This window comes from Stereum hirsutum (assembly GCF_000264905.1).
Source record: "Stereum hirsutum FP-91666 SS1 unplaced genomic scaffold STEHIscaffold_11, whole genome shotgun sequence".
Classification (NCBI taxonomy): Eukaryota; Fungi; Basidiomycota; class Agaricomycetes; order Russulales; family Stereaceae; genus Stereum; species Stereum hirsutum.
The window spans coordinates 275,279-291,898 of record NW_006763141.1 but is presented as its reverse complement, the minus strand read 5'-3'; the positions used below and the strand labels follow the sequence as shown (position 1 = coordinate 291,898).

The 16,620-nt window shown below is 49.5% G+C and overlaps 6 protein-coding genes across 6 annotated transcripts; 2 read left to right on the top strand and 4 right to left on the bottom strand.

Annotated features, from left to right (window-relative positions):
* Positions 1–1,269: 1,269 nt before the first annotated feature.
* STEHIDRAFT_132659 (alcohol oxidase) lies at positions 1,270–3,728 on the top strand (the record flags this gene model as incomplete). Its single annotated transcript, XM_007306351.1, has 9 exons — positions 1,270–1,435; positions 1,752–2,052; positions 2,192–2,213; positions 2,242–2,258; positions 2,318–2,674; positions 2,727–2,805; positions 2,872–3,120; positions 3,222–3,353; positions 3,444–3,728. 9 exons carry the CDS (start codon positions 1,270–1,272, stop codon positions 3,726–3,728), a joined length of 1,608 nt encoding a protein of 535 aa, XP_007306413.1.
* Positions 3,729–3,889: 161 nt separating this feature from the next.
* Positions 3,890–5,806, bottom strand: STEHIDRAFT_158941 (uncharacterized protein; the record flags this gene model as incomplete). The annotated part of the gene is made up of 1 exon (XM_007306350.1): positions 3,890–5,806. The coding sequence occupies one exon, from the start codon at positions 5,804–5,806 to the stop codon at positions 3,890–3,892; it is 1,917 nt and encodes a 638-aa protein (XP_007306412.1).
* A 786-nt stretch (positions 5,807–6,592) lies between these two features.
* STEHIDRAFT_100272 (DUF298-domain-containing protein) lies at positions 6,593–8,386 on the bottom strand. The gene is made up of 8 exons (XM_007306349.1): positions 8,271–8,386; positions 8,127–8,194; positions 7,845–7,993; positions 7,610–7,778; positions 7,387–7,520; positions 7,075–7,286; positions 6,950–7,004; positions 6,593–6,868 (listed from the first exon to the last, which is right to left on the bottom strand). Exons 1-8 carry the CDS (start codon positions 8,271–8,273, stop codon positions 6,801–6,803), a joined length of 858 nt encoding a protein of 285 aa, XP_007306411.1. The 5' UTR covers positions 8,274–8,386; the 3' UTR covers positions 6,593–6,800.
* Positions 8,387–9,466: 1,080 nt separating this feature from the next.
* Positions 9,467–11,128, top strand: STEHIDRAFT_158939 (uncharacterized protein; the record flags this gene model as incomplete). The annotated part of the gene is made up of 1 exon (XM_007306348.1): positions 9,467–11,128. One exon carries the CDS (start codon positions 9,467–9,469, stop codon positions 11,126–11,128), a length of 1,662 nt encoding a protein of 553 aa, XP_007306410.1.
* Positions 11,129–12,187: 1,059 nt separating this feature from the next.
* STEHIDRAFT_100269 (FAD/NAD-P-binding domain-containing protein) lies at positions 12,188–14,076 on the bottom strand (the record flags this gene model as incomplete). Its single annotated transcript, XM_007306347.1, has 7 exons — positions 12,188–12,574; positions 12,637–12,687; positions 12,766–12,858; positions 12,921–13,094; positions 13,163–13,194; positions 13,227–13,697; positions 13,830–14,076. The coding sequence occupies 7 exons, from the start codon at positions 14,074–14,076 to the stop codon at positions 12,254–12,256; spliced, it is 1,389 nt and encodes a 462-aa protein (XP_007306409.1). The 3' UTR covers positions 12,188–12,253.
* Positions 14,077–14,666: 590 nt separating this feature from the next.
* Positions 14,667–16,308, bottom strand: STEHIDRAFT_112681 (uncharacterized protein; the record flags this gene model as incomplete). The annotated part of the gene is made up of 10 exons (XM_007306346.1): positions 14,667–14,722; positions 14,755–14,941; positions 15,079–15,087; positions 15,229–15,329; positions 15,376–15,486; positions 15,538–15,666; positions 15,719–15,797; positions 15,853–16,008; positions 16,067–16,185; positions 16,248–16,308. 10 exons carry the CDS (start codon positions 16,306–16,308, stop codon positions 14,667–14,669), a joined length of 1,008 nt encoding a protein of 335 aa, XP_007306408.1.
* Positions 16,309–16,620: the final 312 nt, after the last annotated feature.

Below are 16,620 nucleotides of genomic sequence, written 5' to 3'. Positions count from 1 at the left end.
CGACGACCTTGCTTCATCGCACAGCTGCATTTTCGCGTTATTTCTTCTCATTCATATTGTTATAAATGTGTATAAGACTGCATTTACTTAGTGAGGCAAAGGATAACGATGACATTCTCAATCTGCAGAGGGGAAAAGGGGGTGCCCAAAGGACCGGTGTTTGCCGAAAACTGAGAACGCCAAAAACAACACCTTTGCGAGGACTCGTTCACATACGCCACGAGCCTTTCATTGCAGAAATAAAACATGTATCCACCACTTTCAATGCTAACGTATTTGATTCTGAATTTTAGTTTATTTTACTCTCTGACGAATCAGATACCAACTCGTGAGCAACATTGCCCAAAGGAACGGTGGTGCCCAAAGGAGTGGTGGATCACTGTAGTACCGTTGCAGGACCCCTGCATATGCGGAAGGAGGTCCCATCCTGGTGCGACAATTTTTGGCCCAAAAATCAGCTTTTGTCCGATCCATAGTGCGGACCAAAGCGCCTGGTCGCCCGCGAGGTCCCATCGGCATGCGGACCAAATAGGGCTGTAAATTTCCCGATATCGGTGGCCGCTGATGCCATTTATTTTCTTCCCCCGACGCGTTGCGTAGCCGACTGCATTGTTTCGAGTTACATTCCAGGAGTGTACCTGCTGGGTTGTTTATTTCAACGATAGAGAACATTTCAGACCATAAATTAGGTTCTTTTGTGAATTTGTCTCGCCAGATCTCGCTGAGTGCGGTCCGAGAGTGTCCGAGTCGTCTCTGTACCTGTGTTGGTCGCTGTTCAGCGTAGTCTCTGTTTACTCGGCGGTCTGCTGAATTCTTTCGTTTTCCTCTAACCTATGCCTTCCTATCGCTAGCAATATCTAAGGTTATCAGGCAGACAGACATCGACGTCGACACCTAAGGCTCTCCCATTACAATGATACCGGTACCTCAGGTATTGGCTTTGTTTCGGACCATATGCGCACGTACGAGAGAAATCAACGATGTCGTTCGAGTCTTGATTGCGATGCGGAGGAAAGGGAAGTTAGATGCAGCGCCACAGGGTGGCGCTGTGGCACCACAAGAGGATGATGGCTCGGAAATGGAAGAGGAGGTCGATTGGGAGCAAATTGAGGGTGTACACCAGTATATGCAGTTCAATACCGGCTGGAGCGATTTTTTTCTGATTTTATATGAATATATGGAAGGAAAAAATGCGGATTTTGAGGTACCATCCTATCGTGCGGACCAAAAACAAAAATTTTGAGGTCCCATCCCGTTCTGCGGACCAAAATGGTCAAAATTCTGAGGTACCATCGTCATGCGGACCAAAATGAGCCCAAAATCGTGCGACAAAAAGGGCAAAATTTGGGGATTTCGGATGGGACCTCCTCCAGCATATGCAGGGGTCCTACCGTTGCGCTTGCGCCGGCGTGTGCCGGATATATCGGCAAGGAATGTCTTTTGGCAGTTACCGTTGAGTTCAGCTCCTCCCATCGTCTTCTCATAAGCGTAGACCTTTGCACTGAACGCTTCTTCGAGGAGAAACAGTATCTGTAAGTCTCCCCCTCAGTCAGAATTCACTTTTTGTAACCGAACGCCCTTATAGATAACATGACTTTCCGCAACTTGAACTTATCCTGAGAAGACCGTCAGACTCGGAACTCTCGAGGAATATGACTTCATCATCGTAGGCCAGTCTGCATTTTATGCTTGGTTGTCTTCTGTGCTGAAAGCGCTCGACCCTTTATACTCCATATCCTCTCATGTTATAGGTGGATGTACTGCAGGTTGTGTCCTAGCGAATAGGCTGAGCGCTTCGCCCGATGTCCGTGTTCTGCTGGTTGAGCGCGGCCCTCTTGCAGATAGCTGGGCCTCGCGAGTCCCTTTATTCTCTTCTGATTTTGCTTCGGATGGCTCTCGTACAGTCAAACGACCGACTGTACATCAAGACCAGCTCGGTCGGAAGATCGAGCTGTACCAAGGCAAAGCACTTGGTGGAAGCTCAAGAATCAACCAGATGTTGTACACGAGAGGACTTCCTGCAGATTACGATGCTTGGAGGAAGGAGGGAAGGTAGGGCTGGGGCTGGGACGACTTGAAAGGATATTTTCTCAAACATGAGAAGGCAATCTTTCCATGCGATCCAGCCGTACACGGAAGCGACGGTATGTCCTCGAACGGTTTGATGACAGAGAAAGTTCTCTTACTGAAGACCAGCCTCTGACAGGGCAATGGTACACTTCGGAAAATACGAAGTTTCAGTTTCCAGGATTTTACAAGTATTCTTCCAGTTGATCTCATCAGGTTAAGTCTCGTACTAACATACTGGCATGTCTAGAACTATAGATGCATGCAGAGATCTTGGGCTCCCGTACATTCCCGACATCAATGCTCCAGAGCACCCTCCGTTTGGAATTGGCCGTCTCCACTTCACGCGAGACAACAATTCGCATCGCAACTCGACCTACCACGCCTTCTTACCGAAGGAACTCGCATTGGCTCGTCAAGACCGCCTCCATATCTGCACGAACGCTCTGGTGACGAAGATTGACTTCGACTTCGTTCTTGGCGGAGCCAAGGTCACCGGTGTCCAGGTGTTTGATAGCTTGACAGGACTCGCGAAAAGGATTCGAGCAAGTAGGGAAGTGATTGTCTGCGCAGGTCCACTGGTATCGCCTCAAATCCTAATGCTTAGGTGACCTGCTTTCTCTTTTTTTCACCACTCGGTGCTGATACGTCTGCCATAGCGGTATCGGTCCGTCCGAGCACCTCGAAGAACACCGCATCGATGTTGTGAAGGATCTACCCGCCGTTGGATCAAATTTGGTGAGTCACGCCTCGAGATCTCACCACCACCCGTTCATAGACGTTCTCGCTTGACTTTCTTCGCAGCAAGATCACTTTGGGGTGCCCCTCATGTACCGTATCCCAATGAGAGACTCTCTGCTTGCTATTGAAATGCGGCCATGGGTGTTTATCATTGAGTTCTTCCGGTACCTCCTTTTCGGGACCGGCCTGCTCCTTGATCCAGTCTTGCAATTGGCCATCTTCACTTCTTCGCGCTTTCTGGATGTTACCGGTGCTCCATCTAAGACAAATAGGACGAAGGGCGACGATGTTCCTGACATCGAGATCATGCCGGTACGTTGATGTTTCTTCATCTAACCCTTGCAATGCAATGTTCAATTCCAAAACGCTATCGTCAGATGACTTGGGCCTGCAACGATGGCTATTTCGACAAGTCTCGCGGCGTCTATAGCTTCCTGAATGTACTCCTCCGCCCAGAAAGCAAAGGCACCGTGCGACTGTCGTCGTCTGATCACTCCGCGGACCTCATCATCGACACTCAATATCTCACCAATTCTGCTGACTTGGTGCCCCTGCGCGCAGCGCTCCATCTCACCCTTCCCATCAAGAAGCGCATGCAGGCTCTCAAATATCCGATCGAAGACTGGGCCGAATAGGCACCTCTGCCCGACGCAAACGATGCAGAATTAGATGCGTACATTAGGAAAAACAATAGGACCACATATCACTACTCTTCGACGTGTAGGATGGCGTCCGAAGACGATCCTAATGGTGGGGGTGTCGTGGACGACGAGCTAAGGGTGTATGGAGTCGCTGGATTGAGGGTCACGGATTCATCTATCTTCCCCAGGGTTCTTGCTACACATTTGCAAGCGCCGACTGTGGTCGTGGCGGAGAAGTGTGCCGATATGGTTTTGCGAGCGTATAAGGGCGTAAGTTGAATAATAGAACGTAACCGAGCAGAATCAAATGTAGTTGTAACGAGACGACCATGAATAGGGAGATATTCCGTGTCAATTCGGTCGCTACCAGACAGGAAAGCTCAATGAACATATAATCAATACGCATACCACCACGAACTGAAATAGCAATGCCTGTCTAATCAAATATTTAGCTCGTCCGAGTCCACTTCTTCCTCCTCTTCGTCTCCATATTCATCATCATCGTCCTCTCTGCCTTCAACTCTGTCCCACTCGACATGTGACACCACCTCCCTCAATTTGTCCACCCATTCCGCTTTAATCGTACACGACTCAATCTCCAGGCGCTGGACGGGCCGTCCGACGACAGCCTTCCGCCAATTGAAGATTATAGGGAGGTCCGTGATAAGTGGTTTGAGGGTCGTGTCGTACCCATAGACCGTTCCAAAGTCCACATCATAGAAGTCGATGGAGAAAAGCTGGGGAAGTAGGACGTCTTCTGCGGGGATATGGTCTTCGGTACCCTTCATTAGTTCATATTGCTCTTCCGTGATACGTCCACGACTACTGACGGGTTGGCCAAGTGCGCGACAGAACGGGGCAGCGGAGAGACCTGATACCAGAACATACTTGAGTTTCTTGAGTGGCCAGAGGATGTCGGACCACTTTGGCTCATCATAATCACGGAGGTACCGTTCTTCCTGGGCGCTCAGTGTACAGAGCCCACTGAGATCGAAAAGGTTACATATCGACGCAAGGGAAGGCTCTGAGCGGCCAACATCTTCCAGACGCAAGGACAGCGTAGGTGCGTCATAGTGGTGGAACACTGGCTTCTCAAGAACGCCTTCAACTTGAGTGCGTTCGATGGCCCAGGCTATGATCTCTAGCTCAAAATTTCGCCCCATGCGGTCTCTGGAAATCGCGAGCGTACGGATGGGAGGGGCGCCGTCTCCTTGAGTATGAGCAGTGATGATGGGGAAAAGGATGTCTTCGAAGTTGACCCATAGGTGTCGTGTGCACGTCACGTCTAGCCGGCTTGTCCTTGGGATCGTCACTTGTCGTAATACGGCGACACAATCCAGAGGAGGACCTTGAATGCACATCTCTACGAGATGAGACAGGTGCACCGAAGGCACTTTTGATGGGATTGTGTCTTCATCATGGATATGTGGAAGAACGTGGATGAGGTTGAGGAATTCCAGAGAAGGCGCTGCCTTGAGCATGTCGAGAAAACTCTGTGTCGAAGGTAAGGTGTCGGAGGAGAGCGAACCGCGACGGGGAAACGATATGGAGAGCTCCGTGACGGTTTTCAGGACACAGAATGTGGGTGGAAGTATTTGAATATTCGTCAGACATATCCGACGCAAACGAGGGGTTTGGCGTCCAAAAATATTTGAGAGTGCGCAACGACGCATGTCATTCAGATGCTCGCGTTTGTAAGATAACGCGTTGAGGTCAAGAGACTCCAGTAGGGGTGCGGCGGTCTCCCTGTTGACGACGCCAGTCAATGAGGTAGTGCCGTTCACAAGCGCGATCCGCTTGATGTGAGAGATATGATCCCCGATGATCTTGTCGATGCATTGAACCGTCTGTGGCGTAGAATTGCCAGTCATCTCCTCGATAATCAGCGGGGCTGCCTTTGCGTTTGAAGCCATCTCGTCCGCCCATCGAGGGCCGAGGCAAAAAGCAATCCTCGTCCATAGACTGGGCTGACTGAGAGCTACTTGCCGCCAGTGCGTGCATACCTGTAGCACTTTGATCCATGCGATGTTTGCTTTGGTGGCCGAAGACATCGCTGATATCTGTTTGGGGGCCCTGTAGGGGATATCTCGAGACGCAAGATGGAGAAAGCACAATGCTAGGATCTCTGGTGGCACTCTGCAGGATGTCGTAAGTGCGTTACGACGGATACGAGCTCGGCACATTACGAGATTCATAGCGGCGAGTTCTTCGTCCATAAGTTGACGGGACTTGTTTAGTTCGTCCATATTCGATTGCGCAGAAATTTGGGCAGGGACTGCGACCCGCGCGTCGAACATCGAGGCCCAGTACTGTTCGGCATTGAGAAGGATCTGAAATGATTCGAGTTGATTAGGCATATTAACAATTGAGCAGAAATGAAAAGAAGTGAAGATGATACAATCATGCTCAACCTCAGAGCGTAAGTAACAAGGAAAACCAGAGAAACAGGCGGGACATCAGACACCGGGATGCGTCGCAAGCATAACTTGAGCGGTCCAGGCCGCCAAAGACTGCGCCGGAGCTTTACATCTAGTAAACAGATGTCTACAAAAGCACGGGTACATGGCCACATACATGTCTTATAACAGTTTTGAACTCAACGGCAAGGAGAGGCGAAGCTAAGTAAGGACACTCGGGTCAACCTCAAAAAGAAGAAATGATGCAGGGGACAGGCCAAGCCCGCCGACAAAGGACCCTGAGGTTGCTTCAGGATATTGGGTCGAGAAAACTTCGAGGAGTGCGATAGTGCAGTCAGAATGGAATGACATACGAACCTGGCTCGAGTTCGATCCTTGGGCGGCGGTAGAACTTTCGCTGTGTGCGGTTCTGAGGGTTATAAATGATGAATGAGTAATGTCCCATAGCGTATTCGATGAAATCTCACTGATGATCCGGTGAAAGCGACATCTCTAGAGCTGACAGGAATGAATGAGCGTCCAGAGGACTAGGGCGAGTGCGGTAAGAAAGGCCAAAGCGCCTCGAAGCACCTTGTTGATGTTGACTGGCGGGGCTTGAATTTCCGTGACACGCCCCGAAGTCCGGGTGGCACCCGTGGTGGGCCACACACTCAGCTTCCGCGCACTCATTCAGCCGCCAGCGCAGAAGCAGCATACGTACATGGTTCAATGCGACAAAAAGACAAAGCAAATTCATTATCACAGCAACGGTGTTCTCGATACAGGAATACAACATCACGGCACAGAATCAGCCAGATAGGTACATCGTTCCGTCTTCCACCCACGTCCATGTCTAAATCACACTGTATTTCGATCACACATAAAGCAGGAGCGAAGAACCAGGCTGTGGATATACAGGGCGTAGATGAGGTTAGGATATAACTCTTCGACTGGATCATGCGCCAGTAGCGATCCGGCCCTTGGCGTATTCGACGAAGTCATCTATTGTTGAGGGCCAGGCAGCTGGCGACGGGAAGGGTTCGAAGATTGTGAGTTAGTGGAGTGCGTGGAGGTGGCGTACGAGGCAGAGAAATAAGCACATACCTTCCATGTCGTATTTCTCGAATTTCGAATCAATCGAGCGCACAAAGTCGAAGAACTGAGTTCCACCAGGGCCGTCATGAATATACCCGAATAACATGCAACATGTGGTAGTGGAGAAAACGCACCATCATCCATGTATCCTTACTAACACCCTTCATCTTCGCTTCATTCTCCAAGAATTCGTACCACCACGAATTGTACTCGAGCTTCCAGCCCTCGTCAGCGCCCGTCATACTGTCGTCTCCGTCATCGTCGCGGCTTGTAATGTGAGAGAGGGCACCACCTTGGATTCCATGTGGGAGAAGGAGGGCCCAGAAAGCTTGTGCGGTTTCCAGTGCTGTAGTACCAAAGATGCACGGATGAGAAGCGAGCATCATGGGATGGTTTCATGGCCACAAGGAAGATATAGAGGGAAGATAAATGATATGGACACGCACGAAGTGATCTTTGACCTTCAGCGCGCGCAAAATCAAATGTGTAACTGTATACAGAGCGGAAGTAGTTCGGGTCTGATCCTAGCTTGTCGCGTAATCGAAGGAGAGAAGTCTTCATCGTTGCGATCGAGTCACACCTAGAGACAGCCATTTCCGATCAACGCAATGGGCCACACCGTGTCATTCAGTGACTGGACAGAATTAGACTACGAGCGAAGGAACGCACCCAACACTCTTCCATCCAGCTATCCAACCTTGCCGTTTCCATTCTGCCATCCTCGGACTCTTCAGCTCATATGCTACCGCGAGTAAGACGACGTCTTCCGGGTCAACTCCAAGATCTTCACAGAGCTTGATGGTGCCATCGACGGTAATCAAATCCGGATCGTTGGGGTCTGACCACCAGTATTATACCGTCAGTCATCCACTCTCCATGATGTGGGAGTAAGATAAGAGGGCACCTGCATAATTATCGAACACAGCGTTCAATTTAGATGTGGATGCAGGCGGTTCGGTCGTCCGGGGGCGGGATGAAAGGTCGTTGTAGTATGCATCTACGGCAATTTCTACGCGTTTATATTTGTCAAGGTATTTGCGGGCATCTTTGATCCTGGAGATACGGCGAAGAGTGTCAGTGATGGATCACACGAGGAAGCCGGCCGGGATAGGGGAAGTTGCAGGCGCAGTTGCAATAAATCATCGCGTTGGAAAGCAATGTCATTATGGCTGGAGAATATACGTACGATGCGCTCGTAATGCTAGTAAACTGAAGCAACTTCTCCTCTTCGGCTCTCTTGCTGGCCTTGCTAGACTACGCCAGTCAAATTTACCCATGACCCTAATCAGCGCCTGCTCACTACTCATTTAAGCTCAGAAATAAACCATACCATCGGAGCGAATTTGCAAAATCTATCGAGCTTGGATATAAAGTCTCTCGATCTATAGAAGAACAACGAGAACGCGAAAAGGAGAAGGAGAGCGGTGGTAGATGTCGTGGTGGTCGTGGTGGGTGTGGTGAGCACCGTGTTGGGCGCCTTCATCCAGATCGGATGGCCGAACAGAGCTGGCCGGACCGGGCCGCTCTGTGCCACATCGACTTGGGCCTGTTGCTTGAACCTAATTGAACGTTGACCGCAACGAGTTCATCGGAGGGTGAGCTATGTACGTCCAAGTGGTCTCGATCGCTGCTACGAGACTGCAGAAACATACGGATACTTATGCTGGTCTGTACAAGGACCACAGCTTGATCTGACTCATCTATCCTGGTTAGCGACGATATTGGTGCTCACGCTCGCTCGGGGTCAGAGTCAAAGTTAGACTTATTGATGGCTTCGTGTTCTTGGTCTCTGCCAACCGCAGGGTATTGCTTCTAGTATGCTCAGAAAACATATATCATCAGTTCTTCTTGCTTTGCTGCTCATCCGCTATCACCTTCCCCGGCCGATAGTTCACCATCGTCTCGTATGATGGTTCCATTTGCGTCTGCTTCTCCACTGGGGCTCACTACCTATTGCAACAGGCGTACTTACTATCACCTAGTCATGATTGTCGCCGGAACCTCTGAACTACGGTTAATGTGAAGAGTCGTAGCGCAAAAAGGAAACTCAAGCATAAGAATGTCTATTAGACCGTATCTGCAACCGTTTAAAACGACTTTAAAACGGTGCTCAGACCAATCGTCGAGTCCCGTTGGGCTTTAGCGAGGTCAAAAAATTCTTTGCAGATACGGTCTAATGAGCAATTGCAGTCGCGATGCTAAAGTTTGTTCATCATTTCCGCATATATGCTGTTTGCTCCATGCGTATTAATGTGCCTGTACCGGTTGCAGGACCTTCCGGACCAATATTGGACCTCAGCAATCACTTCCCGAATCGTCGCCTTCACCTCTCTTTCATCTCACAATACCCAAGAACAACTTGCTGCCGCCCGTCTGACGCTGGACGAGGAAGTTCGGGCATTGAAACTCGCCATTTCCTTGGCTCAACGACGCCGTAACCTGCTCTCTCTCTCTGCTCGTCTACCACCGGTGATCCTCTCTCGCTGCTTCTGGTTTCTGAGTTGTATTGACGTTCCCCAGAGTCAAATGTCACACACCGCACCTTCGTCTCGACCCATCACTAAGCTCGGCTGGATCATGGTGTTGCACGTCTGCGAAGAATGGCGTAGCGTTGCCCTGGCTGATCCCAGACTTTGGACCGAAATCTCGTTTGCTCTGGGACCGGTGTGGGCGACTTGGATGTTTTCACTCGCAAAATCGGCGCCTCTGTCCTTCGATGCACGAACGATTTCAGACAAAAGTAGGATCATCCTCCGCCAGCTTCTTCGCAGGTATCTCTCCAATATCAGAGTCCTCACCATCCACGACGAAGCGTATCTTCTGCAACAAACCGCAGAAATCGTTCCCGTGGCGCCATTGCTACAGATCCTCGAGTTAAGGCATCAAAGCAGCGGAATCTCAGTCTCTTCTATGGAGACGCTGCTTTGCAATGTTTTTGGCAACTCTCTTCCGGCTCTGCGTCGCCTTACATTAATCGGTTTCAGCCTCACTCCCGCCTGTTTTCCCATTCTTTCGTCATTGGCCGACCTCTCCATTAGTTTTCCTCGGCTTCTAGAGACTAGCACAGCTCCTATCCAATCTTTTAATGACTTCTTGATGATGCTTGCGAACTCGCCCTCTCTAGAACGCCTTTCTCTCGTGAACTGCTTACCTACTTACGATGCCAAAAGCCCCTCGCCTTCCTCTACACTTCATCTTTCTATCCTACAGAGCATCACTCTCGGCGGTCCTGTCACCGACTGTGGTCCCCTCCTGCAACACGTTCAATTTCCCCCGACAGCAAATCTTCTTCTCTCGTGTACACCGGACGACAATGATGTCGACCAACTCGCCATCAAGGATACTCTGTTCCCGGAGATTACTGCTCGTCTCCACAGCGACCTTCGAGCTCCTATACGCACACTCTCCTTCATTCCTCATGGATGCACGGCTCATATTTTGAAGGTAACCGCGTGGGACATACCCGGCAGCGAGCCCGAGACTAACAAGCGCACGGCCTTCCCTCCTGTGTCCATATTCAGCTACGGAACCGACGCTCCCGCCACCTTTTCCTTGACCTTGATGTACTCCAAGGACATTTCCTTTGCATCTATCAGCACCCTCCTCGATCTCAGGGGCCTCCGTACTCTTCGTATGGCGAAGCCGACAGAGTTCACGGACACAAATAAATGCAAGGATACACTCGTTCATCTCAAGCAACTAGAGCACATCTCCGTCACAGGCCCTTTAGCCATCGCCTTCTGCTGCACGTTGACTGCGTCAAAGAAATCCAAGGACGACCGCAGGAACTCGTCCAAAACGTCTAAAAGTGCTCGTCTCAAGAACAAGAAAGATTCGACACTCACCACGGAACCCAATCACGCTCGTCGCGTCCTTCTCCCCAACCTCACCTTCCTCGAACTCAGAGAAGTCAGATTCGCGGACGCCACCCCGGGCAGCAGGAAGCTTTTCCATCAAGCATTACCTGGTTTTCTCACCAAACGCCAGACGTTAGGGAAGCCCATCAAACACCTGTCGATCCGGGAATGTAGGATTGTAGGGGTCTGGGTGCACAGGTTAGAACGTGTCGTGAAGACGGTAGATTGGGATTATCTCAATGGTTGTGACTTAGAATTGGATATGGACACGGAGATGATAAAGGGAATCTATGGGGACGAGATGGTTGAGATGATTTCCGGTCTCCAGTGAGAGTACTACGCCAAGGTACGTCTTGTGTTGACATTACACTGCCATTTCATATTATCATCAAAAACTTACCATAAAACTGCAGGGTTTGCCGAACCATTCAAAAGCAGGTTTCGATTTCTCTGTGTCTGTTTGCATGTTTGCGGATTGTGGAGTCATTTCTTGCTCACCCACGGGCCTTTGTCTGTTATGTGTGCTTCTCTAATGATTGACGTCTTGGTCACCCCTACTAGTCTGTACGTTCTCAGTGGCCGATCGCGTGAACAGGCATCCTTTATTTGTACTCGTCTTGTGGACACCGTTGACACGAACAGTATGATTACTTTACATGGTTTGGACTTCGGAGTCATTTCTCAGTCACCCACGTGCCTTGTTCTGATACAGATGTCTATAACTCATGTTTTGGTCACCTGCGGGTCTGTACCAAGTCTGTACGTCCCGGTGGCGAAGTGGCTGAACGATGTCTACTACCACTTTCACGATGACATGGTTGGGGCTGCATGTATGATTCAAGCCAGTGTCGACTCCGTGCGCTACCCTGAAACGTACAGAGATATTCTCTATAGCATTTACATCTCCTGATGGCACAGATTTGCGCCCATGGAAGAGTTGGTGGCCTTCGCAGCTCGCCTGTTGTGACCGTCTGAGTGGCGGAAAGCTGGGAAATGTGGCACTTGATTAGCGCAACACGTTCCTCAGTGGCATAACTCCGGCAGGACCGAGCGGGAACTTGAAGAGCAATCCCTGTGTCGCAGCAGTCTGTTCTGCATGTGTCTTTTCTCCTTCCTAGTAGATGGACAGTACTGCGTATTCTTACTACTCAGTGTACTCGAAGCTTGAAGCTAGCGGTCTACCGTCTCAAGGTAAGTCAGCAACCTTAATTTCTTAGCATCAACTAATCGACACGCTGATCAAATATTGAGTGCTGAAACCCTTGGTGTTTCTCGTCACTCATGCATAGCAGGGCCGCGCTAGCATCATTATTGTTCCACTGGTTCCTGAGTATACCTAAGGCCCCCGATCTGTGTCCTTGCTATCGGATGACCCTTTTCTTTGGTCCTCATAGCTAATCATCTATTTGATGCTTTACTGGGAAAAGCGAGAGCATGAACATTATGACCACTAGTCTTACTTCATGCTCATCTGGGAGATATGGCGCTCGAACTCTCCCTTTACCTCCTCCCAGTCCTCTTCGGGGCTTCCAACCCATTGGAACTCCCACATACTGTAGATCCTGGCGGCCCATTCATCCATCTTCTCCTTGTCACGTCGCTCCTCTCCGTTGTATATCGGTCCATTGAATTCATACATGAGGCCGACCTCGTTCGCGTTCTCAATGATCTGGTTCACGAACGGAAGGCGCTTTGCTTGATATGCTTCGAACGCCACAGACACAGTCTCTAGTGTCATCTGGCTATGTGCCAAAAGGCGACCTAGGATATATGCATCCTGTTGTGATATAGGCTTTGAGTTTACTTTCACATACAAAATTACGGGTGGAAAAATACTACCTCCATTGCTTGTCCCGCACCAGCAGCTATATTAGTGCTCATCGCATGTACCTACATGCAAATGGAAGTTTGTCTTCGTTAGCGAACCAGACTAACTACGATCACCAAAGACTGGAGTAGTTTTCATACCGCATCTCCTATCAATGCCACTCGACCGTCCACGCAGAGTGGGAGCTTTCCCATGACATGCAAGTCCCAGCGAGATAAGACGGGGTCCAGGCACTACACAAAAGATATTTGGCATGCTGGACAGTCGCGGAGTGAAAAGAAAAAACAGCTCTCACCGCTAACAGACTTTGTACCGCAGGCTCCCAGCCTTCGAAATAACCCTGAACCTCTTGCTTTGTCGCTTCCGCTGTCCATTTACGATCGAGTGCGACGCCCTCCTCCACGGGTCGGGATACAAACCCTAGAAAGTTCACAAGGTCTCCGCGTGCGATTGGAAAGGCCATGATATGCTATTCGTCCGCAGACACTTGATTTAGCTTGTAATTTCAGTAGACGAGAGCAGTTACCTGGCTTTTACCGCTGAACTAGAGATTATGTTTCGCGTTAGAACTGCGCTCATGGACAAGTAGATGCGCTTACACAAGCTCCCGCTGTCGACGTCAATACAGGATGGTCAGGAAAGATATTCTTCAATCTCTCCACAGGTATTAATGCTCGATATATTTGGGTCCCAGTCCACCTTGGATTTACAGTCCTGCGATATTCGTCGTCATGCTCCAGGTACTTCGGGAGGCTTTGTCTCTCCTTAAGGTATGAAAACATCTGGGCTCGGACGGTTGATCTAATCCCGTCTGCGCCAACAAGGATGTTCGCATTCGCCGACGTTCCATCGGAGAATACGAGCTTGACAATGTCATCAGAGGTTGTATAGGAGATTAGGCGCTTGCCTGTGTGGATCGTGCAGGTAGAGGGAAGAAGCGCCTTCAGCATGTCGACGAGGTCATTGCGAGTGAGGCCGACATAACCATCTACGACGATAAGAACACATGAGTCGTTGGATAAGAGGTGGCTGGTGTATGACACGTACATGGAACTACAAGCCGAAATATAACCTCTCCGTCGGTTGTCTGATTGGCTCCACGGATAACTCCGGCGAGTCCTTTCGTCTGCGACTCAGACACAAACACGGTTACAGGTGGAGTCATATAGCAACGTACGTTCTCCTTCGTACGGTAGAGGTATACCTCTTTTCTCCATCTCTATATCTATCCCAATCTGCTGGAAAACAGTCCATGTCCTCCTGAATATGGCGAGTCCAGCACCGACTGTTCCTATGTCGTCGGTCGCTTCGTAGATATCAATCGGTATGCTCGAATACCTGCCGACAGTTATCGCCAGAGTAAGGCCGCCAAGGCCGCCACCACTATTGTGCTTTGTTAAATCCGGATGACATACATCGAGCCAGTTGACATACCATATCGCCACTCGCATGATGGGTATTGAGCAGGTGCAATAGCGGTCGAGATATAGAGCGTGGGGTGACTGAGAGATTTCTCTGCAGGGTGGCTTTTATGCTGCTTGATAGACTGGTACTTATATAGCCCTCTCTGATCGATCTCAGCCAAATTACGGGGTAAGATGCAATCTGCAGCGCCCAATTCTCAGCTTCCAGTCACATCAGTGACAAAATACGGAATTGAACAAAAGTGTTTCTCTCGAGGATACAGATATACCCTGAAAGCTGTGCCACAAGACGCTGGCTACCTCAAAAAAAGACACAATCCTTTCATATTTAACCCGTCCTTAAGACATCGCGGCATGCAACGTGTATTGTGGCTCTCAGATTTTCAAGTGGTGAATACCACGTAAACAACAACGTTATAATCTATGGACAAGGTGAAATACAGCTGGCAGCGACATTATACATGCATCGCAAAAGGAAGATCAGTCGTGAGACTATAATCGACAAAAAGCTCGATGAAGCTCGATGAAGACCAGGATGGCTAGGTTCACGTTCTCCGCAGCGACTAGAACGGCAGGTACAAAGGTTGCAAAATTTCCCGTATTCAGCTTGAGAACCCCTATACCATGACTATATTCTTCTCTTGTGCTTCACCCTGGCCTTTCTCTGCAACATCTGTAGACTCGAAAGCATCCAACTCAACTGACCCGTGTCGAGACGTGTGGATGTAATCGCCAGTATTTGCTGAGTGTTCCGAGTCGACCCGAAAGCCGCGTAGGTCGCCCAGTTCGATTCCATTCTTACTTCTAGTTGCTTCTGTGGCGGAAGTCCCGGTGAAACTATGGTTGGGTCGAAAAATAAGGCCATGACCCTGTTGCTTGCGGTGAGGTGTAGCTGTAGCGAGCGTGGAGATAGTCACGGTGGTTTCGTGGCTAATACCAAGACCCACGCGAACGATGATAAGCGCATACTGATGAGGTACCGCTGTCAGTGCTGCACACACAATAGATGTGGGGACATTGTGTTCGCACCGTGATACCCTGAGGTTAATAAAGAAGATTAGTGAGTCGTCAAGACAAAGAGCTGAAGTAGAATACTGACAATAATGGGAGACAGCTGGTAAAGACACGATAAGATCTCCATAAAATTGATAATGCAGACTCAGTGCAAATTGAACTCACGATATCTAAGAAGACATTGAAGGCAACAGTGATCTCAGAAGTGTACATGGCGATCATCCCGATCAAAGCTGCGACATATATTGCCCCTATGGTATTCAAAGCTAAGGAACCAGCGAAGACAGAGAGTAGAATGGACATCTGCCTCACCTGATTCAACGACAATGACAGCCACACGGTTCAGATTCTGAGGCCCCTTCATATTCGGCATAGCAATCGACATGGCCCGTTGGTGGCTCCAGACCCGGTAGGCGATCAAGACTAGACAAAGGAATCAGTAATCATTTATTTAGGTTCGAAAAGAACGCGTACCAGTACAAAGACCGTTGAGAGCCAACGTGGTCGCGAAAAAGGTCTCAGTAACCCTGAATTGCCGCTGGATGTAATAGGGTTGCCCTAGTGGCAGCTCGGAGAGAGTCACGGTCGCAGCAATGCCGGCCCCTATCGTATTATATCAGCGCTTTCTCGTATAGTACTTATGGCATATACCAACCTATATCGGCAAGGTATAACACTGCGGGCAGTATAATGACTCGGAAGTCCTTATTCCAAACAACATAACAGCGATAAACCTGAAAGGGGGCTCGCGTTAAAGGAAGAATAGAGTAGATACTTAGTAGGACGTACTATGAAAGTGTCAGACACAGCCGTGACTCCGACGTATATGGCTGTCTTCATTACGCTAAATAATGATTTTGCATCACCGAAAATCGCAGCAACGTTCGCCACAGCTTCGCTGTTCTGCAGAGCGAGGACTAGTCGGACAAGGTCGGTAAAGATATGCTGAATCAAAGGCACTTGTTATTCAATGACAAGAAAAAGTGGAATTGGTTACAACTACCCATGTGATCAGCATGAACAGAAGGACCGAAACGATGACCATTCGAATGTTGGTCCTCTTCGAGCGTTTTGGATGGATAATAACGCGTAGGGATTGTCCGAAGAGCATGGCATAGAGCCCTATCAGTGTGAAATTCAGTATCAATACTGTAGGACTCAAGGCAGTAAACAATTTGACTTACCATATAGCGTGGCCTCTAGGAATAAAGAGACCACTTCAGATCCAGCAAACGATATAGTCATGTCTGAGTTAGCGCTGAGAAACGAGGAAGGCGAGACTTTTGTGCTAGTACTAATCGCCGCCTTATATCTGACAAGCAAACGCCGGGACCTGCCTACCACCGTTCTTGAGAGATGTGAATTTTGTTATCATGGCGCAGGCGTCCTGTGGCAGACATCAAACGGGTGTCCTGATATCAGACACGAGGTTGATCCTGATGTAGACCGCATCTTTCATCGTCGAGATTCAGCTAAACGAGAGAATGACAGAAATTCGACCGAGGAGGAACGTCCCACGGATTGCCACATTAGTTTCTTGCCAGGGCAGTGGGATAG